Below are 26471 nucleotides of genomic sequence, written 5' to 3' on the forward strand. Positions count from 1 at the left end.
AAAAAATAATCCTTTTAAAAATTGTTCTTCAGCTTTGAGATGACAAAGAAAAAAAAAAAAACCTACTGTGACAATATGACAATATAGGAAAGGGTCAAGTGAAGAATCAATTCTCCTCCCCTGCAACGCACCCAGGCACATTCTAGGGGATAGGATTCAAATCCAGAGCCCTCTAAGCCAAATTCACAAGGGGTTCCCTAAGCCTTCCCTTCCCTTGGCCATGGGACTGGGGCTACTGGTTGGCATTCATGCCAGCTCTGCCTGCAGGACCCCTTGGTGGCATCTCTTAGGAACATACAGAAAAGCCAGGTTCTTGATGAAGCAGCTTCTCACCAGTACCCACATACGTAAGTGCACACGAGTGCACACACACAACCCATCTTCCAGGTGTGTCCAAAGAGTTAGCTTGGTGACCTTCCATTATAATCATTGGTAACAGTCAACCAGAGAAGCTAAAACATGTATCTAGCACTGTGCCTGAGTGCTAAGTCATTTCAGTTGTGTCCGACTCTTTGAGACCCTATGGACTGTAGCCCACCAGGCTCCTCTGTCCATACGATTCTCCAGGCAAGAATACTGGAGTGGTTTGCCATGCCTTCCTCCAGGGGATCTTCCTGACCCAGGGATTGAACCCACGTCTCTTATGTCTCCTGCATTGGCAGGCGGGTTCTTTATCACCAGCACCACCAGAGAAGCCCATCCGACGCTAATGTGCTGCCTGTAACTATGATCTCTGGGACACTTGACCTGTGTGCCTTGGTGCTCAGTGACTCAAGTGGGGAAATTTCAGGCACAAGAGAAAGATAAACAGTGCTGGGCCAGTGCGGGAAGAGGTTTGAGGGGATAATGGGCAGATGGGCCAGACTCATCCCTTCTGTGTCTTTATGACTGATACCTTCTTCCAGCAAACATTTACAGTGATGTTTATCTCATGTGCATTTAATTATGTGCATAGATATTCAAAATGTTTTTAATTAAAAATACTGTACAGGGACTTCCCTGGTAGTTCAGTGGTTAACAATTCATCTTCCAATGCAGGAGACATGGGTTCAATCCCTGGTTCAGTTCAGTTCCGTTCAGTTCAGTCTCTCAGTCGTGTCCGACTCTTTGCGACCCCATGAATTGAAGCACGCCAGGCCTCCCTGTCCATCACCAACTCCCGGAGTTCACCCAGACTCACGTCCATTGAGTCAGTGATGCCATCCAGCCATCTCATCCTCTGTTGTCCCCCTCTCCTTCTGCCCCCAATCCCTCCCAGCATCAGAGTCTTTTCCAATGAGTCAACTCTTCGCATGAGGTGGCCAAAGTACTGGAGTTTCAGCTTTAGCATCATTCCTTCCAAAGGAATCCCAGGGCTGATCTCCCTCACAATGGACTGGTTGGATCTCCTTGCAGTCCAAGGGACTCTCAAGAGTCTTCTCCAACACCACAGTTCAAAAGCATCAATTCTTCGGTGCTCAGCCTTCTTCACAGTCCAACTCTCACATCCATACATGACCACAGGAGAAACCATAGCCTTGACTAGACGGACGTTTGTTGGCAAAGTAATGTCTCTGCTTTTGAATATACTATCTAGGTTGGTCATAACTTTCCTTCAATCCCTGGTAGGGGAAGTTAAATCCCACACGCCAGGGGGCAACCAAGCCCACATGTCACAACTACCGAGCCCTTGAGCTCCGGAGCCCTCTCACTGTAACGAAGATCCCGTGTGTCGCAACTAAGACCTGACACAACCAAATAAATACATAAAAGCAAATATTAAAAAAATAGTGTACAAATACATTTGAATACGGACTCTTTCTTGTATCCTACATACTAATACATCCATTTATACAGGTATGTTACTGTTCAAATTTATATATACAAAACCATGTATACTGACTTGCCAGGCAAATTTTAAAGGCTCATTAGGAGTAATTTTGGCTATACTGGACATTGACCTTAAGTACTGACTCTGATCCCACAAAATATGAGTCCACTGTGCCTGTTCCCTCTTCTCTGCCAAGCCCTCCATTATGGCAGAGGGAGACAGAAGCAAAAGTCTCACCTTGCGGGATATTGTGTCCTATTGGGGGTAGCCGGGTGGGTACATGATGAGAATCTACTGTGATGGGTGTTAGATGGGAGGTGTGCCCATGGGCAAATGGCACCCAGGGAGGCTTTGTAGAGCAGATAACACTGGAGGAAAGTCTCACAGGTTGGGGTAGGAGAGGTCATGGGTGGTAAGTTTCAGCCTTGCTACAGATGTCTGGGAGAGAACCTAGGTTCAAATCCTGGCCCTGCCACAGACTGGCTGTGGGACTCTGGGCCAGTTCTCTCATCTCAGTGGATCTAATGTCCTCAGCAGATGCTGTTGGTCACCCACCAGCAGCCATTGCTTTGTCCTTGGCATGGCTCTAATTTTGTCCCTGGCTCAGGGAAGGGGAACCCAGCCCCCGCCCCAGCCTCAGAGGGGAGGGTTCTGGAATGTTTAAGTCCTAGTTCTGATGTCAGTGATTGGTTTAGGCATTGAAATGAGTTGCAGCGTTGGTACAACTCCCTAACAAACCATCTCAATTAAAGCAATTATCCTTCAATGAAAAAATTTTTTAAAAGCAATTATCTTCCAATTAAAAAAAAAAACAAACACCTCAGCACATCAAACAACAGTCATTTCTTTGGCTCAACACATCTGTGATTGGGGCAGGAATCAGTGGGACGGCTTCTGTAGGTCCCACGTGGTATCAGCTGGGCAGTTTGAATGGAACTAGAGGATCAATCGCCTGGCTGCAAGTTGGGGCTGGCTGTGGGCTGGTCACTCAGCCTAGCCTGTGGGCCAAGGGCCTCCATTCCTCGTTGCTTGAACTTCTGCAGACATGGCTGCTGGTTTCCTAGAACAAATGTCCCAAGAGACAGGAATAAGAAGCTGCTGTTTCTTAAGGTCTCTGGGCCTGGAAGCTGGCACAGTGTCATTTTGTTCTGTTCTATTGGTCAAGCATCACTGGTTGAATGGACATGAACTTGGGCAAACTCCAGGAGATGGTGAGCAACAGGGAAGCCTGTCATGCTGCAGTCCATAGTGTGGCAAAGAGTCGGACACAACTTGGCGACTGAACAACAACAAAAATTGGTCAAGCAGTCACCAAGGTCAAATTCAAGGGGAGCGTGCTGACTGCACTTTTTGATGAGAAGAGTCTGGAAGAACTAGGGTTGGGGAGCATGCTTTAAATGGGGAGAAGTCTATTGAGAAGGATTTCTCTTTTTTTTTCGGCTGTGCCGCATGGTTCTCCCCCAGGAAGTGGAAGCTCAGAGTCTTAACCACTGGACCACTGGCGAAGTCCACAGGGGATATTTCTAAAAAAGTTTCCTTTGCTCCCCCAAAAGACATGGGCTTGACTGAATCACAATTGAGAGGCTGAGACTTCCCCAGTGGTCCAGTGGTTAAGAATCTGCCTGCCAATGCATGGGACACGGGCTCGATCCCTGGTCTGGGAAGATCCCACGTGCCACAGAGCAGCTAGACCCACCACTAAGAGAAGTCACTGCTATGAGAAACCTGCCCATAGAAATCTGTCTACTTTCTCAACTAGAAAGGAGACCCCACTCGCTGCAACTAGAGAAAGCCCACACACAACAGTGAAGACCCAGCACAGCCACACACACACGGACCCAATGAAAGAAATGGAGAGGCCAACATAAGAAATGAGACTATCCCAACAAGAATAGGATGATCATACGCTTGATCCTTTATGATTATATTCTTAGTTTCATAAAATTTAGGGAAAGAAGACCATTATAGTAATATTTCCTGCAGTTGTTATATTTGGGATCATAACAAAGCATGCCTAAATTACATATAAGTATGTGAATTACACTTAAAATCCTATAGAATTTCAATAGTTGATGGGAAAACTCAATACTGTCAAGATGTCGATCCTTCCTAAGTTAAAGTATATATACAATGCAATACCATTGAGAGTGGAATTTAGAAACAGATTCTAAAGTTCATCTGGGGGACTTCTTGACGGTCCAGTGGCTAAGACTCCATACTCCCAATGCAGGGGGCCCTGAGTTGGATCCCTGGTCGGGCAACTGGATCCTATATGCCACAACTAAGAGTCTGCATGCTACGACTAACACCCAGCGCAGTCGAATAAATAAGTAAAAATAAATATTTAAAAAATTCATCTGGAAAAGCAAATGTGAAAAATTAACCAAGAAAATTGTGAGAGAGAAGAAATGTTCTCATAGGACACAAAAACACATGTAAAGGGACGTGTTGTAACACAAGTTTTAATAATAAGAAACTGGAAAACCTTGAATGTCCAACCACAGGGGAATAGTTAAACACGTTAGACAGTAGGTCTCAAACTTGGGCATGCATCAGGATCACCTGGAGATTGTCAGGCCTGCTCTCAGAGTCTCTGTAGACTGAGGGAAGGACGGCTCAAGAATTTTGCATTTTACAGCCATGAAAACGATAGTGAGGTGGCCAAACCTACAGTCTGTTATACAGAGTGAAGTAAGTCCGAAAGAGAAAAACAAATATTGTATATTAATGCATATATATATGGAACCTAGAAAAGTAGTACTGATGAAATGATTTACAGAGAAGTAATAGAGACACAGGGGGACTCCCAGGTGGCGATAGTGGTAAAGAACTCACGTGCCAAGGCAGGAGATGTAAGAGATGAGGGTTCAGTCTCTGGCTTGGGAAGATCCCCTGGCAGAGGGCATGGCAACCCAGTGCAGTATTCTTGGCTGGAGAATCCCATGGACACAGGAAGCTTATGGGCTGCAGTCCATGGGGTCCCAAAGAGTCGGACACGGCTGAAGTGACTCAGCATGCGAGCAGTGCAGACACGGGTATAGAGAACGGGCTGGTGGACACAATGTGGGAAGGAGCTGCTGTTGTTCAGTTGCTAGGTCGTGTCCGACTTTTCGAGACCCCATGGGCTGTAGTGCACCAGACTCCTCTGTCCAGGGATTTTCCCCAGCAAGGGTATTAGAGTGGGTTGCCATTTCCTCCTCCTGGGGATCTTCTTGATCCAGGGATCAAACCTGCATCTCCTGAGTTGGCAGGTGGATTCTTTACCACTGAGTCATCTGAGAAGCCAGTACCCGGAGTATAATACCCAAACTGCCCTTTGAGTTGTCTCCCACCTTCCCCTCTGGCCACAGGCCTGGCCATTCCTGAGCCAGATGTCTTGTCACCTCCCAGAAGGCAGTTTCTCCACCTCCAAACCCTTTGCTTGAATAAATCCTATTTGTCCTTCAGGACTCCGATTAGACATCATGGCCTCTGGAAAGTCGGGCTAAATACTCTCCTGTTTGTTTCACCAAATCCATGGGTTTCATGCGGGTGTTATCAGGAGGGATGGGAGTGAGGCTGGGATGTTGTTCTGTGGTCTCCTCTCCTCCCTTCCTCAAGGGTCACTTGGAGCTGGCTATGGCCCTTGACAGGCATCACCGATCTGCTCGAGGCAGCCCTCTCCACGTAATCCCCCCCACCTAGGATCCTCCCTTCCTTTGCCTCCTCAAGTGACCTAAGAGTGGTAACAGCCTGTGCTCCGTGCTAAGTCGATTCAGAAGTCACTTCAGTAGTGTTTGACTCTTTGCGACGCTATGGACGGTAGCTTGCCAGACTCCTCTGTCCATGGGATTCTCCAGGCAAGAATACTGAAGTGGGCTGCCAAGCCCTCTTACAGAGGATCTTCCTGACCCAGGGATCAAACCCAGGTTTTCTGCACCTCCTGCACCAGCAGGTGGGTCTCTTACCACTAGCGCCAGCTGGTATATAGGCACTAAGAGTGGTAACAGCCGAGCTGGGACTCAAAGTGTGTGACTCAAAGCTGGGTGGGCCTCTGGGGCCATCGTTTGAATGCCAGCTTTGCTAAACGTGTAGCTGTGTGACAGAGGCAAGTTACTCAGCCTCTCTGTGCTTCAGTTTCTTCATGAGGCAAAATGGAATCAATAACCGTACTCCCTTCATAGAATTATTGTGAAGAATAAATGAAGTAATGTATGTAAAGTGTTTAAAACTGTGCCTGACACAGAATGAGTGCTCTGCATTGCTGTTATTCGCCTTTAGTCCTCTCCTGGCCTGACCCATTGCCGTATCTGTGCCCTTGACAGGGCTGTGGAATCTCCCCCGCCCCTCCCCGCACCCTTGTCTTCCAGCACCTGGCCTAGTAGAGTCAAACGACAACTGCCCATCAAATTGGATTTGCGCTAAGAAGGATTTCTGGCCATCATCTCATTCAGGGATAAACATGGATTCCGGCCTTTTCCCCCAGTTGGGGAGTGAGGGGTGCTCAGCTGTGACTGCAGACCCTCCCTCAAACCTCTCTTCCTGCCCTAACCTCCAGTGCCACCCTGCACCCCAGCCCCCTGCCAGCTTCCAGCAGGGCAGATCCTAATAGCCCTGAGTGGCACAGTGAGGAGGCACCTGGTGGTTGGGATTGGGGGTAGGTGTGGGTAGCAGCCCTGTGAGTATCTGTTGCAGGGAGGGACGGCAACAAGCCAGGAGGGTCCACCAGGGAGCGGCCAGAGTGCACAGGGCCCCCTAATCTGAGAAAAGGAGTTGTTGGGTTGCCACATCCAAGGGAGACAAGAAAGGGCCTCACACGCTAAAGGGGGACCTGAGGAAGGCAGGGGAGCCCAGAGGGCAGGGGAATGCCCTGGACAGGGAAGTCACCTGTATCTGGTCTGTTGACAACCATTCTTCCTAACGTCCACCATGGCTCCCAAGCACCGTGTCCAATGCCTGACCATCTTTGTGGCCATAGCTCTGTGCTGACTGTAGAGGGTGACTCCAGCTCACACCAGTATGCCTATGCTGAGGACTCCCTGACCCTGACCTTCCTGGGTCATCTTAGGTCTCTGCACCCTCCATGCCTTGTACAAAGCCAGGCGTTTCTGTCATTTCTTGTTTGCTGCTTAAAGGAAGCAATGAACTCCTATGGGTGGGTGGCTGGGGGTGGGGGCAAAGGGACAGAGGGATCAGATAGACCTGGGTTCAAAGTTTTGTTCCTCAGGACTTCCCTGGTGGTCCAGTGGTTAAGAATCCGCCTGCCAATGCAGGGGACAAGGGTTTGATTCCTGGCCCGGGAAGATCCCACATGCCTCAGAGCAACAAAGCCCGAGCACCACAGCTACTGAGCCCGCACACCTAGAGCATGAGCTCTGCGACGAGAGAAGCCACCACAATGAGAAACCCTCGCACCTCAACTAGAGAAAGCCTGAGCGCAGCACGGAAGAACCAGTACGGCCATAAATAAACAAATATTTCTGCTCCTTACCCACTGGCTGTGTGGCCTTGGGCAAGTCACTTAGCCTCTCTGAGACTCAGTTTCTTTGTGAAATGGGAAGCCCAGTGCCAACCTCCCTGGATTGCTCTCAGGCTCAACGGGTTGCTGTGTACAAAGCAGTGGCGCAGTAGCTGGCCCTGCATAAAGGCTAAGTCAACCGATTAGAAGTTACTCCAAGTCTGCACATTCCTCAGTCTCACCCTTTCAGGATCTCATCTCTCTAGCATCTCCCAGGTCCCCTTTCGCAGTGGCCTTCAATCTTTCTGGCATCAAGGATCAGTTTCATGGTGGACAATTTACCCATGGACCAGGGGTGGAGGCATGATTTCAGGATGATTCAAGTGCGTATCACTTACTGTGCACTTTGTATTATTATTACATCAGCTCCACCTCAGATCATCAGGCATGAGATCCCAGAGGTTGGAGATTGCGGCCATCCAGTTCACAAACTGCTCCAGCCTCAGCCTGGTCCTCAAAGGACCAGGCATAAAGACAGCAAGCTGCCTACCTTCACCTTGAAGGAACCCGGAGGCCACCTCTTCTGTCCCCTGTGGGGTCCTCCCCTCCTTCCCCATCCTTCATCTTGACAGGCCCCAAAGGATATCCCAGAGCATAACCCAAGCTGGAAGTTTCTGGAATTCATGGGACAAAGCCCCACACTATCTAGGGGAGAGTTCCCAAGGCCTGGGTGCCTACACCCCCGGCCCGCCTGCTCCCTCGAACGAGGTCCAGCACCTCCTATTTTCCCAGCCAGGAGGCCTGCCGGTTCCCACATTACCACATGAATGGGCCACAAGCCCCCCTGTCCACTCGAGCAAACAATTTGGCTAGCAAATTGACATAATTACGAGAGACAGAGAGGGAAGAAAGCCGTCCCCACCCGCACGGCCCCCCCGCAGGCGGCTCCTGCCGAGCTCCTCCTGGGCTTTGTGGGCTGGGGCGCTCAGGGCTGATTAGAAACCTCGTGGCCTTTTCAAGAGCCCTAAGTGATTGGCCCCCTTAATCTGATTACAATTTGCGGAGCCCCTCCAGCCACCTCTGAAGGGCTGTTCTCAAGCACCCTGCTCGATGGTGCGCGCACACACGAGGACACACACACACACACACGCGCACACACACACACACACTTAGCACCCACTCAGGCCTGCTGGTGGGGGCGCTGCCTCTTCTCTCTCTCCAGGCTCACCTCTTCAGTCAGGGACCTCTGAGTACCTCTGGGTCGGCCTGGTCTCTGCCTTCAGGGACTGTTCCCCTTACGAGAGCCCCTAAATCTCAGACACAGAAGGGGGCTGGCGCTGCCCCTAACACACTGGGTCACCTATCTTTTTTTTTTTTTTTAATTTCTTGATACGATTTTAAAGGTTACTCTCCATTTACAGTTATTACAAAACACTGACTCTATTCCCTGTGTAGTGCAATACTTGTGCCTGTCTTATATCCAATAGTTTGCACCTCCTCTCCCCACCACCCCACCAGTAACCACTAGTTTGTTCTCTATGTCCTGGGTTGCCTATCTTTCGAGTGGCCCATTCAGGCACCCTGCCCAGGCCAGGGGCACAGGTGTACATGCACACCCCATGGGCATGCCTCCCCTCACCCAATCCTCCTCAGAGCGGCCACCCCGAGCATCCTGGACCAGCCTGCCCCCGCCCCGCCCCCCACTACTACCAAGGGCAGCCCTCTCTCCAGAGCAGCTGTATTTCCAGGGCTTCTCGGCCTGCAGCTCCCAGGGGATTAGGCCCAGCAGGCAGCCTGGACACGGCTCATGCACAGGCTGGTCTAGCCGCTCCCCCCTGGGAACTCAGCTCGAAGGGCTACCCTCAATGGCCTCAGCCCTCCACTTTGTAGCTGTTAATCCCCGGGCTCAGCCACAATGGCCCCTTTTCCCAGAGTTGCTCCTGCTTCTCACAGGCCCCGGCCTGGCCTCCCACCCCAGTCGGAGCCCTCCTGGGTCACAGCTCCGGATAAGGGTGAGGTGGGGGACAAAGCTGGGCCAAGGCAGAAGGGGACAGAAGAGGGGGCTTGGCCTTGTTAACGAACCACCCCACTCCAAGAGATGCAAAGTGGGCAAGTATGCAGGAGCAGGGAACATGCCTAGAGGCCTCCAGAGTGACCCCAGGTTGCTGCACACCCATCTTTCAGGCCATTCATCCTGGAGGCCTGAAGAAGAGGTTCTCAGGGCTTTTCTGGTGGCTCAGAGGGTAAAGAATCTGTCTGCAATGCAGAAGACCCGGATTTGATCCCTGGGTTTGGAAGATCACCTAGAGGAGGAAATGGCAACCCACTCCAGTATTCTTACCTGGAGAATCCCATGGACAGAGGAGCCTGGTGGGCTACAGTCCACAGGGTCGCAAACAGTTGGCCATGACTGAGTGACTTACACACACACGTAGGAACCCCACTCTTGTCTCACAGTGTCCTGAAGACCCTCATCTCCTGGCTGGACCAGGAGCCAGAGAGCAAGAAATGTGAGGTCCAGGCTCAAACATTGACATCAGAGGGACCTGGGCTCCAGTCTCACCCTAGCACCACTTTTAACAAAACTGTGACCTTGGACCGGTTACTTATCCTCTCGGAACCTTCGTTGCCCATCTGCCTCCTCCCCGCCCCCCCACAAGTTGCTGGGAGGTTACATACCAGGACCTGTAATGATAGCACAGTGCCCAGCACGCAGTCAGGGCTTCATACATGGCTGCTGGCCTCACTTGTGAGTTGAGAACCGGAGGGGACTTGCAGTAGAGCCACGAAGCAACAGAAGGGGGACAGTCTCCGGGTGCCCCTACAACCGGGATGGAAACTCTGGGCTCTGCAGGGCCCTGAGAAAACCTTCAGAGGTGGGCCTTCCAGGATAAGCCTCTAAACATTTTTAAGCCCTCACCCCCAATCACTTTGGAGTAGGAAATGGCAACCCACTCCAGAATTGTTGCCTGGAAAAGTCTATGGACAGAGGAGCCTGGCAGGCTACAGTCTATGGGGTAGCAAAGAGTCGACACAACTGAGCAGCTGAGCACAAACAAGGGCCCACCTTAATCCATGTTGATCTCCTCTCAAAATCCACAATCACCCTGGAGAAGGAAATGACAACCCACTCCAGTACTCTTGCCTGAAAAATCCCGTGGAAGAAGCCTGGTAGGCTACAGTCCATGGGGTCGCAAAAGAGTCCGACACGACTGAGCGACGTCACTTTCCCAATCACTTGACCTGAGCTAGTTTGGGCAACAGCTCAGGTCCAGATCCTGGGTCTCTCCGGTCCAGATCCGGGTCTCTCCCTACTGGGATCTGGGCTTGGGTTCCCAGGGCAGCCTCGACCATACAGAACCGACTGCAGGACCCTCGCCCCCTGGAACTCCGGTCGTGTCATCAGGGGAAGGAGCCCAGCCCAGAACCCCCAAAATCTGGTCCTCGGCTGGGCCTCATACCGGGCGAGACTGCCCGTGGGACCTCGAGGACTCCTGATCTCCTCACCCGCACCCACCCTCCCGCGCCGCCGCCCCTCCCGTGCCCTCGCGGGGCGTGCCGGGCTGGGCCGGGCCGGCTCCGCAGGGGGAGAGAGGCTGGGGCGCAGATCAGCTGAAATCAAAGCCGCCGCTCCCCGCCCCGCCACGCCGCGCCCCTGCTGAGCCGCCGCGCACCTCCTCCTTTGTCACAATGTTTTCAATCGGTGAAGCAAACTGTCCAATTAGAGCCGGGGCCTCCGGCTTCCATCTTTGCCGACGTTTAATTAACATGCTCCTCTTGGCAGCTGCTGACAAGTTCCAGAAACAGGTTGTAAAGGCTTTTTGTCTTTACCCAGCATGGAAAATGAGGGGTGTTACATCGCGGGAACATGAATAGGTTGCATTTCAGCTCCTCCTCCCCTCCGCCTCCTCCCCCTCCTCCGGCAAGGGGAGCGGAGGCCCGAGTGTGTGAGTGTGTCTGTACATGTGAACTGTGAGGGGGGCGGGGAGGGTGGACTGAGAGGCAGGAGAGACCTTCTCCACCCCCTCCCCTCACCCCTTCTTCTTGGAGTCTCTGCTCCACAAAGGATCTGGAATCTGCTTCTTATTCTCCAGCTGGCACACAGTCGCCTCACCTCCTTGTTACCCATGCCAAACCTGGCCAAGTTGATTCTCATCTCTGGTCTCTGCTCAAGCTATTGGCCAGCCTTCTGGTGAACTCCTATTCAACCTCCAAAGCCCTGCACAGGTGGTCCACTTTGGTAAGCCCCCGGAGCTCTGAAGACCTGCTGGAGTTCAAGGTAGATTCTGGATGTCAGGTGGATCCACTTCCCAGCTACACTGTGAGCCCCCAGGGGGCTAGAGTTGTGTGTTACTCTGACCCGGGTGGTGGCAGGCCTTAATGACTGATGGGAAGATCTGAATGGCTGCAAGTTTCTCTCAGTGTGGAGGGAAAGCAGGGCTAGAGTGGCAGGGAGGAAAGTGGGAAGGGTTGGGGGAGGGGGAGTTGACCACAAAAGCCCTATCTCCCTACCCCCTCACCCTGCCTGAGTGCCCTTGAAAGGGTGCCCGGTCACATGGAGGGCACATGGGCATGGTTTCATGCAATGGGTGTTTCTGGGGGGTGGTTGGATGTGAATGAAGTAAGGAGGGGTCTTGGGGAAAGAGCTCAGTCTAAAAGCTGAGCTCTGCTAGGGGGCACTCCAGGCTGAGCCGACTCCAGCACCCCAAATTCTTCCTCTTGAGCCTAGGATGGTTTTCCCTGCAGTGTGAGTGGCAGCTGGGTGTAGGGGGTCAGGACTGAGTCTGGAGGTTTCTTGGGTCTTATGCTTCCCTGGTGGCTCAGTGGTAAAGAATCCACCTGCAATGCAGGAGACCCAGGTTCGATCCCTGGGTCAGGAAGGTCAACTGGAGAAGGGAATGACAACTCACTCCAGTATTCATGCCTGGAGAATCCCATGGACAGAGGCTATAGTCCATGGGGTCGCAAAGAACCGGATATAACCAAGCGACTCACACCCCCTCAAACTGGCCCTGTTGGAGAATTCACACCCATTCTACAAAGAACACCAGGCATATTTATTCACGGAGGCCACCATCTGCATGGCACAGAGAGGTCTAGGGGATTCAGGGGGTATGGAAGACACTGGCTTACAGGCAGGCAGGGGGTGGAAGAGCTCAGCAGACACTGGCTGGCAGCTATGATGTCTCTGAGGAGGACTCGGGTCCACTCCAGCCCCCAGCCCCACTCCTGCCTGTTTTTCTCAGGATGTGACCACCAAGACCCCCAGTGGCAGGCCTCCTGCAGCTGGAACCTGGCTTGGATGCCCACTTTGTCTACAGCTCCTCCTCCATTCTCAGGCAGGCCCCCTGGGATGAAGGCGGAGGGGGAGATGGAGGCGCCCTGGACCAGGCCAGCAGGAGGGGCGCCACTCGCCTTGCTCTTGTGCTTCCAGCTTGGTCAGCACTGGCTCCTTGGGGAGCACCAGAACAATCTGTGGAGCCTGCAGGGAGAGAGGCAAGAGCAGCGGGCCACTGTCAAGTCCTGCCCAAAGCCCCTCAGGCACCTTTTCCTTTTCTGGACGAGATGGGCAGCATCAGAAGCAGCTGGTCACAGTCTCGCTTTTCCCTTTCCTTAATCCCTAGCAACCCCTCCTGCCACATCACTCAGCCTTTTGTCCCAGAAACAGTTCTTTGCAAACTCTGGTCTCCAAGGAGGTCAAATAGCTATGGTAAGAGCAATGATAGTGACCTGGAAAGACCCCAGTTCCTCCACATGTGCTGTGTTGGCTTTGAAGCGCCTGAACCTCTCTGAGCCTTAATTTCCTCATCTATTAAAAAAGCCTCCCAGGTGGCACAGTAGTAAAGAATCCACCTACCAATGCAGGAGATTCAAGAGACACAGATTCTCTCCCTGGGTTGGAAAGATCCCCTGGAGGAGGAAATGGCAACCCACTCCAGTATTCTTGCCTGGAGAATCTCATGGACAGAGGAGTCTTGTGGACTACAGTTCAGGGGGTTGCAGGGTCAGACACGACTGAGCATAAACGCACACACGCATTAAAAAGAGGGAAGTTGGGATTCCACTGGAAGCCCAGTGGTTAAGACTTCACCTCCAAATACAGGGGGTGCAAGTTCAATTCCTGGTGGGGGAGCTAAGATCCCACATGCCTTGTGGCCAAAATAAAACAAAACAAAACATAAAACCGAAGCAATATTTATTGTAATAAATTCAATAAAGACTTTTAGAAAACTGGTCCACATCAAAGAAAAAAAATCTTTAGAAAAGAAAAGTGGGAAATCATTGCACTTGTAGAGATCTCTAAGGTGTCAGGTGCAAACGGTATGAAAAAGGGCTTGGTGCATCTCACAGAGGGAGCAAGGAAATGTTAGTAGATGAAAAAGAAAAAGGAAGGAGAATGAGAAGGAAGGAAAAAAGGTTCTTGCCTGAGTTGATCAACTGAATAGAGCCAGCTCTGTCATTTCCACTTTTATAAATGAGGAAATTGAGGCTCAGTCTCTGGGGTGAAGAGATCCTCAAAGTCACACAGGCAGTAAGCAGCAAAGCCATGGGTGTGCCCAGGTCACTTTCCGTATATTCTTTCCAGTCCAGCATGCCTTCCACAGATTCCTGTGTCTGTCCAGTAGGCACACGGTCTGACACCAGGTGCCTCTCCCACCAACCCCAGCATGACGCTAGCAGGCGAAGCTCACATCCTCAGTTCTTGATGCTTTCCTTCTTCCCCTTTGCCGGTGGCATCTGATTCCCAGAGCTGGGCCCCCACGGACAAGCCAAACCCATGCTCACCTGCTTCTCTCTTGCCCCGGGAGTTTAAGGTTCTGGGGGCTTGATGCTGGAGTCCTCAGAACGGAGGGCAGTGCTTTTCGGCTCCTTGGGTATCTGCAGAGAGAGGCGGCGGCTCTGAGGGCCCTGCCCAGGTCGGGCAGGTGTCGCTGGTGGAACTGGAACAGCCTGGGCAAGGCCAGGAGCAGCGAACAGTGTGTGGTGGGCGCCACCTTGTGATCACCGTGCAGTTTGCATGCCATGAAGCAGGGCAATCCTTCACACACGTGTCCTGCTCCTAGTTCAGTTAGCCACTGTCCAGGGTGCTTGGGCACAGCAAGGCCAAGCAGGACACAGTCCTTGCCCCACTAGAGCAAAGGAAAGGGGTCCAAGTGAAGTGCACAGTGACGGTAAGAGTTGTACATGCACGCAAGAGGCTGATACCCCAGCCTGGGGGGATTCCAATTGTGCCAAACGCACTTCTGAAAGAGGACTAGTAATGCACCAGGTAAGAGGCAGCTTGGCAAGCTCCCCGAACTCCACGATGGCCCAAGAGTGAGGTTGGGGTGGGGAGTGGGGATGTAGGGGCAGCCGCAAGTGGATTGGTAGATGGAGTATGGATGGGAGAGATCAGCCCAGCCTTGGCCTCAAGGCTTAGCTTTGATCCTAAAGATGCCCTCACCTGTGCTCCTGGGGGACATCTGCCTCACTTCTGTCCTCTGGGAAGTCACCTCGTCTCCCAGGTAAACTGCCAGAGGCCAGGGGCCATGAGAATGGCCTGATGGTGGCTTACTCCCAATGGCATGGGATTGTGTGGCTTGAAACTGAGCACTGCTGATAATACAGCACAGAGAAGGTGTGAACTGAGAATAATTTATGAAGATCAAAGTCCCATGGACAGAGGAGCCTGGCGGGCTACACGGGGTCACAAAAGAGTCGGACACAGCTGAGCAACTGAAACAACAACAATGTAAAAAAAACAACAAAACAGAACCAAGAGGGAATTCCCCAGGGGGCCAGGGGTTAGAACTTGGCACGTCCACTGCTGTGGGTGCTGGGTTCAATCCCTAATGAGAAAACTAGAATCCCACAGAAAAGGAAGAAGAAGAAGAAGAAAAAAAGTGAAACCAAGAGTGAACTTCTGTGTATGGGAATGGATACTTTTGTTTTTTTAGTTTATTTCATTAACCTTAAATCTGTGTGGTTTCTAATTGTGGTGTCTGAAATAATTTAAGTTCCCACTTCATATATAGGATGAAAATAATTATGCTGCTAAAAAATAAAGTTTATTCATAATGTAATAACACAAAACAGTTCTTATGATAGAGAAAGAAAAAGAGCAGGATATGAAATCAAGTATAATATCATAGCTATTTAAGAAAAGTCCATGTAAATTTAAAAAGGAGAGGCTGGAAGGAAATATACCCAAAATATTAATAGTGCTTGAATGAGGGTGATGGAATTTCTATTTATCTCTATTTCCAGATTTTCTTTAATGAGCTTCTATTCATGTTATAATTTAAAAAATAATTTAAAGAGCAAATTTAAAAGGCTTATTAGTCATGTACATAATATTGGTTTTTAGTGGATATTAGTTAAGATTATCCTGAAAAGTTCTGGTATGATTTTTAAAATACAGAGCCAGCTAATCATTAAAGATGCAAATCAAAACCACAATGAGCCATCACCTCACACCTGTCAGAATGGCTGTCATCAAAAAATCTACAGAGACCTGGGTTCTATCCCTGGGTTGGGAAGATCCCTTAGAGGAGGGCATGGCAACCTACTCCAGTATTGTTGCCTGGAGAATCCCCACGGACAGAGGAGCTTGGTGGGCTATGGTCCGTGGGGTCGCAAAGAGTCAGACCCAACTGAGCAGTTAAGCACACAACGAATGTTGGTGAGGATGTGAGAAAAGCGAACCCATGTGCAGTGTTGGTGGGAATGTAAATTGATGCAGCCACTATGGAAAACAGTATAGAGGTTCCTTAAAAAACTAAAAATAGAACTGCTATATGATCCATCAATTCCACTAGTGGATATATATCCAATGAAAATGGAAATACTAATCTGAAAAGATATATGCATGCCGATGTACACAGGAACATTATTTACAAGAGCCAAGATATGGAAGCAACCTAAGCACCCAACAACAGATAAATGGAAAAGGAAGATGTGGTGTATATATAGATATGCAGTGGACTATTACTCAGCTATAAAAAAGAATGAAATTCTGCCATTTGCAACAAAATAGATGAACATAGAGGGTGCTTAGTGAAATAAACCAAAGACAAAACACTGTATGTTATCACTTATATATGGAATCTAAAAAATATTTATTTTTTAGAATGAATGAATATAACAGAAAAGAGACAGACTCACTGATATGGAGAATAAACTAGAGGTTACCAGCAGGGAGAAGGAAGGAGGGAGGGTCAAAATGGGGCAGGGGATTAAGAGGTACAAGCCAGCAACTATGAATGAAATCAATAAGCTACAAGGATATATTGTACAGCACAGGGAAATATAGCTGTTATTTTATAGTAACTTTAAATATAGTGTAATCTATTAAGATGTTGAATCACTATGCTGTACACCTGGAGTTAATTTAATATTGCAAATGAACCATACTTTAATCATAAAACAAATAGCCAAAAGAAGGAACATGTTGGGCAGACCTTTGTCCCAGGGGCCACAGACACAGGCTAGGTCACTGCCCTTGTCATGAGGGGGAAGGCTGGGAGACAAGAAGGACCCTGTGTTTCATTCCCCATCTCCTAACACAGGCAAATACCTGTCATGATGATTCGTGGGGAGGAAGGCCCCCCTGAAGTCACAGAAAGCCCGGATTATGGCATATTTTTAAAAGGTGAGTTCTGTGACATTCTACTACTTTCAGCTTCTAGAACAATGTTTCTCAAGTTAGATTTTGTACCAACGCTGTTCTAGAGGCTTAGGGGAGTGTCAGTACAAGATCACCTGGGAGCTAGTTTCCATGCAGAGTCCAGGCCCTACTGAATTTGAATTTCTGGGCTAACGTCTGGGAAACTGAGTTTTTACCAGGTCACCAGGTGGTATTTATGGCCACAGAAGCTGAAGACTGCACTGCGATTCTTAACCCAGGCCATATATTAGATTCACCTGGCAAATTTTAAATACAATGCTAATTTCCAGGCCCCACACAAGACCAGTGAACTTCAAGTCTGAGGCCTGGGAAGTTTCTAAAGACCCCCACGTGATTCCAGCATGCATTTAGGGCCCAACCACTGGTCTTAGTTGGTTGGTTCACAGATGAGTTTTTCATCAGAATCATGTGGAGGGCTTGTAGACAGAGGGCTGGGCCCTGCCCCTTGAGCTTTGAAATTAGGAGGTCTGAGTGGCACTTGAAGGTCTGGGTAAGCAGAAAAGAAGTCATTTTTGACCTCTGGCCAATTTATATTTCTCACAAGTTCCTAGATGCTGCTGCTGCTGCTGTTCTAGGGAGCACTATACTTTGGAAAGTACTGCTCTAGAATGAGGGCTTCCAAGGTGGTTCAGCGGTAGAAGAACCCACCTGCCAGTGCAGGAGATGCAAGAGACGTGGGTTTGATCCCTGGGTTGGGAAGATTTCCCTGGAGAAGGAAATGGCTACCCACCCCAGTATTCTTGCCTGGGAAATCCCATGGACAGAGGAGCTTGGCAGGCTACAGCCCGTAGGGTCGCAAGGAGTTGGACATGACTGAGCGTGCTTCATTCTACACATGCTGTAGAATGAAGCCTTTAACCCCCCAGGGGACAGCCTCCTGGATAAAGGAGCAGAGGACACGAGCTCTGTCCCCCAACCCTCAGCTTCCGGCTTCCCAGGCCCCAGCCCAGCTGATGGGGTCCATGGAGAGGAGCCCCGGGACAAGTCGGTAGAACTCACCTCCCAGTAGACTGCATCCTCAAAGCAGTTCTCATCAGGTGCTTGTCCCCAGAATGGTAATCTCAGAATGACCCCTAAAGGAAGTTGGAGGTCCCAGAGGTCAAGAATGACTTCTTCTCTGCCTACCCAGACTTTCCCCTCAACTGGAAAAATCCTCCCGGTCTCAGAGCCATCAGTGCAGAGACAAAGGGTTCCTGGGGGCTCCAGGTGACCTCTGGCACACACTCTTGGGTCCCCCAACCACAGGGCCCCAGCTTCTCTGGCATGGTCACCCCCACTCACCTACGATGACGCCGCCCGCCAGGGCCATGGCCAGTGACACAAAGAGCCCGGCAGCCTGGAACCTGCCCTGCGTGTTTGGGCTCCAGTTTAATTTGGATCTTTCAATGCCAAAGGCATAGGCAAGCCTGGGGTAGAGACAGGAAGCAGGTCAGGATCCCCTGGAGAGGCCAAGTGACTACCCGCTGTCACCCCACACGCATGAGTGGACACAAAGGCTCAATAACCTCTGGGCCTCAGCCTTTCCATCTGCAGAATGGGGGCACTAGAAAGATCAGATGGTCTCTAAGATTCTTATGGAAGGACAGAGGTTGAGGAGAGAGGCCCATGAAATAGTGGTCCGGGGTGGGTGAGAAAGGGGACAGAGTTAGTCTTGGACCCTAGAGAAACAGTAGGAAGGAGGAATGGAGAAGGAAGGAGGGACCGCCTCCATTCTTACCCTTCCTCCCCATACAGATCAATGTTGGCGATGCTTGCCGTCACTGCACCCGCAATACCGCCTATGATGCCAGGAATGCCGTGCAGGTTGTGAACACCACACGTGTCCTGGATGTGCAACCGGGACTCCAGGAATGGCTGGAAACAGGGCGATGAGTGTTGCTCAGGCAGGGGGCTGTGGCAGGCTGTGGGGAGTCTGGGGATTCTGGAAGCCCCAAATACACAGAGACCCAGCCCCCACCCTCTCCCTAGAGACCACCCGCACCCCCCAGTCCCTGGCCCTGGAGCTCTCACCGTCAGGTACACAAAACCCAGGGTGGAGACGATGCCGCAGACGAAGCCGATGATGAGGGAGCCGAAAGGAAGAACCATCAGCTCGGCAACGGTGCCCAGGCCCACTCCTCCGGCGAGCGTCGCATTCTGGATGTGCACCTGGGCAGGGCAGGCAGAGCAGGCAGGAACTCAGTCCTCTCCCAGAGTAGCGTCCTGGAGGAGCTGACCTAGGGCCCAAGTTGATCTGTGCGTGGTGGGCCGCCTGGGAGCCAGAGATGGCTCCCATGCATCTCAGCCAGCCAGGAGACTACAGAGGACTCCAGCCTGAGCCCGGGCTTGGGACAGCCACCCCTGTGCTGTCTGTATACCTGCCACTCTCACCAGCACTCGGGGCATTTTCTACGTGCACATGTGCTTGTGTCCATGGGTTCCTTCAGCCCACCTGCATGTCCTCTTTGGATTTGGGTGCCCAGACACAAAGGTGTGCCCAGGTTCGTGTGTCTGATGTCCTCTGTACGCATGTGTGCTGGCGGCAGAATCTGCGAGCCTACAGGCGCACCGGCTGACTCTCTGAGGACTTACCTGTGCCATGGACCGCGGTGCTGGCTTGCAAGGAGTATGTTTCATCTCCACAACAAGCCCAGGAGGCGATTACGGTTACCTTTTCATGTTTTCAGGTGAAGAAAGTAAGGCACGGGAGAGGTTCATGGACTTGTCGAAGACCACACGGCCAGCCAAGGGCAGAAAGGTGTCTTGATCCAGGTCCGTGTGGAGCCAGAGCCCCTGACCTTCATCCTCTTCCATGTCCCTCCCTGCATATGCCCACACAAGTGTGTCTGATTCTCTCCCCCCGGTGCCTGTTCCCCATCTCTCTGTACAGTGACTGACCAGTGCATCCCGGGGCTCAAGGCTGTGTCCCGGAGTAACACACACTCCTGGCAGCATCTTGGCACATAGGTGCCTGGGTCTAGAAGCTAGTGTCAGAGTATTAGATGGTGGGATTTCGTGGATGGTCCAGTGGTTAAGAATCCACCTTCCAATGCAGGGGACGCAGGTTTGATCCTTGGTTGGGGAACTAAGATCCCACATGCCTCCGAGTAACTAAGCCTGAGCACTGCAATGAAGACCCAGTGCAATAAAAAATAAATAAAAAAGAATATCAGAGAGAGAGGTGGTCCTCTTTCTATAGAAAAATCTACCAACACCCATTACTCCCCCCGGAATGACAGGAACATGTGTCCCAGTGGCGTGATATGAAGGACACTGGGCAACACCACAGCCCCACAGACGTCCCAAGTGTTTTGAAGGGGTTCTCTTTTGAGCGCGTGGAGGGGGCAGGTAGGGGCAGAGCTAGGAAGGCTGAGGGCCAGAAGCTGGTTTTTTGGGGGGTTGCTCAGTCCAGAACTAATGTCAGCATTGTGGGGAGAGGAGGATGAGAAGGAGCCAGTTCATCCAGGGCAGCCAGCATGATAGAACCTCCACGAATCTGGTTCTGGGCTCTGCCTAAAGCCAACTGTGTCATCTGGACAAATCATTTCTCTCGGGGCCTCAGTTTCTTCATCTGCAAGATGGGTGCAATAATCCTTATGCTGCCTGCTTCACTGAGTTGTTGGCAGGGCGTGGTGATCAGTGCCCACTGGGCACAGGCAGTTGTGGCCACAGCTTCCCCCAAGGTTCCCCCGCCCCCACCCCACTCACCATGTCCAGCTTGCCCTTTCTATGTAGGGCGCTGGACAGCGCCACTGAGGTGAGCACGCAGGCTGCTAAGGAGCAGTAGGTGTTGATGGCCGCTCGGTGCTGAGCATCTCCGTGATTGGATATAGCCGAGTTGAAGCTGGGCCAGTACATCCACAGGAAGAGGGTGCCTGGCCAGACCAGACAGGGTCAGTGGAACCAGAAGAAGGGGCGTTAGATGGGCCTGACGGAGCTTGGACAGACATCCTGTCCTTTAGCTCCAGAGATATCAAGTGACTCACACAGCCCAGCCATTTCCCTCCCCTGGAACTTTATTCGTGCTGGGGGCTCATCTTGAAAGGCCCTCCCTGCCTTACTCACTACCTAATGCCCTCTTAATCTTTCACTCCGCCCCAGGAAGTCTACCTTGACCCCACAACTTGGTGAAATGCCTCCCACCCTGCTGCCCAGGCACCTTGAGGGAGAATCTTTTTCTCCACTGTAGGGAGATAATCAAGTTGCATGGCCATCTGTTCTACTACCCTGTCAGGAGCTCCGTGAAGGCAGGGCTGAGTTTTAAAGGACCAGAGAAGGTAGCTGATATGTGTTCTCTGGAATGAATGGACACAGGAAATAGGCACGTACACCTTGCTGAGATCAGGGCTGGACGCACTTCCTGGTTATCACTGTGTCTGCCCTGGGGCATTCGAGGGAACACACAGGATGAGTGACCGACTTCTCCCAGCCCCGTGGGGAAAAGGGACAAGCAACTGGGATCCTTGAAATATCTATAGGCAACCTCTCCCTGCCCGTTCTCCGAAGGGAACTGGCAGCCACCCACCAGACCATGTGGGGATGAGGTATGATCACCGCAGCCTGAAATGCTCATGGTGACCCTCACCCACCACGGTAGCACGGCAGCCCTCGGTCATCATGGGGGCCCCCTCAATCGCTATGGAAGCTCTCACCGATCATGGCAAAGAGGTCCGAGTGGTACGTAGAACTCTGCCTCTCCTTGCTGAGGTGTAGGTTAGGGCGGTAGAGGATCCAGGCCACTGTGAGCCCAAAGTAGGCGCCGAATGCATGGATGGTCATGGAGCCCCCTGAATCCTTCACCTGGTGGATGTGTACAAGGGTACTCTCAGGGTCTGACCCTCCTCTCCCTCCCTCCTCTGACACTCTCCCACCCCCACCTCCCCACACACAGACAGAGGTGCAGCTGTCTCCAAGGAGGTACAGGCTACAGAAGGAAGCCCAGGGCCCTGGCAGACCCATCAACTGGGAAGGGGAGGAAGTGGGGATCCCCTCCTCAACTATACTTCAGTGAAAATTAAAGTGGGGAACTTCCCTGGTGGTTAAGAATCCACCTGCCAGTACAGGAGAAATGGGTTCAATCCCTGGTCCGGGAAGATCCCATATGCCACGGGGAAACTAAGCCCATGCACCACAGCTACTGAGCCTGTGCTGCACAAGAGAAGCCGCCACAATGAGAGGCTCATACATTGCAACGAAGAGACGCCCCACTCGCTGCAACTAAAGAAAAGCCTATACAGCAGTGACAGCCCAGTACAGGCAAAATAAATTAAAAAAAAAAAAATCACAGACCTGCTTCTTCCCTTTAGATGGGAAACCCAACCAGAGAGGTAAGCGTGTCATCCAATGTCACAGGGCTAGTTGTTGAATTGTTGACATACCTCTTTCCTGACTCCCAGCCTGGTGGGTGCCTCTATTAGCTGTGTGACCTTGGGGGAGCCCCTTACCCTCTCTGAGTCTCAGTTTTCTCATCTGTAACATGGGAGTAATAACTGTGCCTAGCTCAGAGAGAAGGATTGAATGAGATAACCCACGTGAAGCATTCAGAGCAGGGCCCAGGCAAGGGCAAGTGCTCCTTGATTGTCAGCGGTGATTACTGTGTTTCAACTTGGCTGCAGGAGAGGCCCAAACACTGTCATGCATTTGAGGGAATTTCTGCAGCAGATCAGAGAGGGGTTTTGAAGGTCAAAGAAGCCTTCTCTGCCTCTAAACTCACACCCAAGGTACTACTTCTCAGTCAGTTTCAGATCTCATCTATTGACTCCCCTGTGTACCTCCTCATTTAGCCTAGCTTCTTTCTCTCTACCCACCCCAACCAGTCTCCAAGGCTGGTTCATTCACCTTTTTTATAACTCGCTTATGATCCACTTTCTTCTCTTTATCCTAGGCCAGACCCGGTCCCATTACTTCTCACCAGGGTGACTAACACAGCCTCTTGACTCTCTGCCTCCAACTGTTTTCTTCACCACAGCCAAAGTGACACTTCCATAGCATGTATTTGACCATGCCCCTCTCCTGCCTGGAACTTTCCATAGCTCCCTATTGCCCTCATGATAAAGTTGAGACTCTTCAACACAGTCTATGAAAGTCTTGATGATCCATGCTCCTTCCTGCCCCCCCAGCACCCCACCCCCATTCCCTCTGCCTCAAATACCTTTGCTCATTCCTTTGCCTGATTATCTACTTGACTTCTGGCTTTAACAACTGTTCCTCCAGGAAGCCTCCCTGGCCTGCCATATGCTGGCTCAGGTCCTCCTCCCCACCCCCCAGGGCACCTAGCCCTGGAACTCCATCCTTGTCTCACTGTCTGGTCATTGTTTGCTTCCTGGCCCCCTCACCAGATTGTGAGTTCCTTGGGATTGAAACAAAGTCCTGCTCACTCCTGTATCCCACTGCCTGGAGCACTGCCTGACATGTAAATCCAAAATTTATTTCCTTGACAAATACTTCTCGATAATTTATTAGGCATTGGGCCAAGTGCCAGGAATAGAGATAGTCTCCAGACAGATAAGGTTTCACTCTTATTTTCCCTTAAGGATAAATGCTCTGAAGAAAATAAGTCAAGGATAGTGACTAGAAGGAGGTAAGGGAGAGGGCAGCACTGGTAGGAGAACCTGGGCGGGCCTCTCTGAAGAGGTGAGACTGCAGCTGAGACCTCAGTAATGAAAAGGACCAGGGAGATGAGCGCTCCAGGCAAAGGGAGCAGTAAGTGCAAAGGCCGTGAGGTGGAACCAAGCTTGGGTATTTGAAAAGCAGACCACAGGATATGGTCAAATCACAGAAAGATGGGGAGAGAGTAGATGATAAGCTTAGAGGAAAGGCTGAGGCCAGAACATGTAGGGCCTTAAAACAAGTTTAGATTTGATTTGAAGTGAAATTAAAAAAAAAAAAACCAGAGTTTTAATCAGAGGAATGGTCTTATATGCATTATTAACAGGTCCCCACAGCTGCTGGTGGAGATTAGCTAGCTTGAGGTGGTGGATCAGGCAAGGATGAAGACAGGGAGGGACTTCCCTGGTGGTCCAGTGGTTAAGACTCTGTGCTTCCACTGCAGGGGGCACAGGTTCAATCCCTGGTAAGGGGACTAAGGTCCCACATGCCACCTGGCATGGCCGAAAAAAAAAAGGACGATGACAGGGAGATGAGTCAGGAAGAAGGAATATGATAGTGTGGTAGAGGAAAACAATGACAAAATGAGTGACTGAATATAGGGTCGTCTGAAAGCAAAACCCCTGGGGGTGGGACTTCCCCGACAGTCCCAAGATTAACATTAACACTGTGCTTCCACTGCAAGGGCGTGGGTTCAATCCCTCGTTGGGAAACTAAGATCCTGCATTTGGCACAGCACAGAAAAAAATTAGAATGGAAATCATGTGCTCAAAATAGTGAAACAAAAAAGACTGAATCCCAGATGATACTGAGGAACCACTGTGCAAGTATGATCACCCTGCTTCTGAGAAATTCTATGTTAAAAAAATAAACAACTCATGGGGGTTTCTAGCCAGACTCCAAACATAGAGAAGTCGGAGAATGAGAAAGGGATGGGGTTCCTGAATAATCCCTACTCCTGCAAATATGCCAAAGAGGTGTCTAAACAAGAGTCAGAGGCCTAGGATGCTCTTTACCTTGGCCAGTGAATTAGTCAACCTCAGGGGGCATCATTCCTGCCATAGAGGTCCATGTGAATGGCACCTCCAGAGTTGTGCAGTGTGCAACCCATGCAACTGTACATGTCTGCTTTGGCCACTCCCCTGGGAACCTTCCTTACAGATGTGCCCCCTCAGTATACCGGGTCATTTTCTTGGCAGAGCAATCTGGGAATGTGTGTGTGCAAGATGATGTGCAGGAACATCCCATTCTTTCTTTCTGCTGGGCCAAAAGAGAAAGGAGGAAGAAAACCAACATGTGAGGAACCTCTACTCTGTCTAGTTGCTGGATTGATGTACCGGGTGGATGCTCAATATATGTCATTTCTCCTGCTTTACAGCTGGGGAAACTGAGAGTCAGAAGATTAAGTGACTGGTCAAACTTGAATTGAATCCAGCTGGCTTGTCTCCCCAGTCCTTTCTTTCTCTGTCACCTTCCTGTCCCCCCAAGTGTCCCTTCCACCACCATCCCTGTTCTGAGCTCTGCTCACCTCTAACAGGTTGAGGAGAATGTACTCATTGATTGAGAAGAGGGTCACTTGGAAGAGAGTCATGATGAGGAGCTGGACAGGGCTGACTTTGCCCAGAACTGCCCCAAAGGCCACACAGACAGAGCCCACGCAGAAGTCCGCATTGATGAGGCTGTGGGGAGACAGGTCAGGGGAGGGGCTGAGGCCACAGCAAGAAGTGGCACTCAAGCTCTGGGGTTAAATCTGAACTTTGGTCACCTGTGGGTTTGGGCTTGTGGTCTAACTTTGCTGAGCCTCAGTTTCACCATCTGTGGTAATGGGCATGTAGCATCTTAGAGCTACTCTAAGAATGCAAAGAAATAGCCTGTGAAGTATCCAGCACAGCAGTGGCACATACCAGATGCCACCACACCCTTCCTTTGAGGGCCCATCTCAGGCCCCACCCTCTTCCTTGCAGGCAGCTTGTACTCAAGGCACCCAAGTGATCTGGCTGCTGTTGTTGAATATCGTCCGGTCCGTATTTGGGACCCTGTCCTGCCCTTCATTTTCTACCTGCCCTTCCAAAACCTCTTCTCACCCACCACCTCTTCAGGAAGCCTTCCCCAATACCTCTAACCAGATGTGGTCTCTGCCTCCAAATCCTTATCTCTACACACACTTCTCCTGCTGGCTACCAGGGCCTTGCTTGGGTTTGAGTCATCATGACCTCCTCTTCACCTTACCTGGGAGAGAGGATTTATGTCCAGGGAAGAAGGAAGGCCCTTCCTTCAGGCAGTAGAGAGCTGGGGGCTGGGTGGAGAGAGGGGACAGGAAGGCCAGCAGAGAGAATACAGGCCAAGGAGCTTGCAGGCCCTCCTTAAGTCTGGACCCTGAAAACCCAGCCAGCCAGCAGAGGCATGCCATGTGGTCAGAGGGGATCCGGATTCCATCCATGTGCCTGCTGTGCCTAACCCAGGTCTCCTTGGGCCCTGCCAGCAGCAAAGCTGTCCTGGAGTCCAAGGCAGACTCTCAGTGTGGCCTCCAAGTCATGAGCGTTGTCAACCAGGGTCCTCATAAAGACAGCAGGGGCTACTACTTCCTTAAGGCAGTCACAGCCACAGGAGCCCCCTCCCCCATACTCAAGTGTGTGTGTGTGTGTGTGTGTGTGTGTGAATCAGGAAGTGAGAAGTAAGAAGCCAGCTGATGGTAGGGACAGTGTGTGGAGTTGGGGCAGGGCTCTGTCCCCTCAAGGTTCCTCCCCAGACAAAAGATGTCCACTGGAATGTCTCTTCACTATAAGCCTTGTTCATTGCCGCATCCCCAGGGCCTGGCTGAATGCATGATGACAGGTGCTAAGTGCCAGGCACTTCAATGCTTGTTCAGTGCAGCACAGGCCTTCCTGTATCACACCTGGACCCATGGAACAGGTACCATTATTAGCCATTATTCTCCATGGGAAATGGAGACTTAGAGAGGCCAAGTTATT

General features: G+C 51.1%; 1 protein-coding gene across 3 annotated transcripts in view; it reads right to left on the bottom strand.

The window, feature by feature from the left end:
* Window positions 1–1758: 1758 nt before the first annotated feature.
* RHCG (Rh family C glycoprotein) overlaps window positions 1759–26471 on the bottom strand; it is a 35647-nt gene continuing 10934 nt past the window's right edge. Inside the window, exons 3-11 of one of the 3 annotated variants that reach the window (XM_061394420.1) lie at window positions 25028–25178; window positions 21546–21693; window positions 20602–20768; window positions 18925–19062; window positions 18632–18768; window positions 18196–18320; window positions 17914–17987; window positions 14034–14126; window positions 1759–2870 (exon numbers count right to left, since the gene is read on the bottom strand). In XM_061394420.1, coding sequence (XP_061250404.1) covers window positions 14058–14126; window positions 17914–17987; window positions 18196–18320; window positions 18632–18768; window positions 18925–19062; window positions 20602–20768; window positions 21546–21693; window positions 25028–25178 — 1009 coding nt within the window. In that variant the 3' untranslated portion in view covers window positions 1759–2870; window positions 14034–14057. Of the gene's footprint in view, window positions 2871–12280; window positions 12730–13426; window positions 13863–14033; window positions 14127–17913; window positions 17988–18195; window positions 18321–18631; window positions 18769–18924; window positions 19063–20601; window positions 20769–21545; window positions 21694–25027; window positions 25179–26471 lie in introns of those variants that run through there. The other 2 variants (XM_061394418.1, XM_061394419.1) reach the window with 2 other exon arrangements.

Source organism: Bos javanicus, chromosome 21, assembly GCF_032452875.1.
Source record: "Bos javanicus breed banteng chromosome 21, ARS-OSU_banteng_1.0, whole genome shotgun sequence".
Lineage (NCBI taxonomy): Eukaryota > Metazoa > Chordata > Mammalia > Artiodactyla > Bovidae > Bos > Bos javanicus.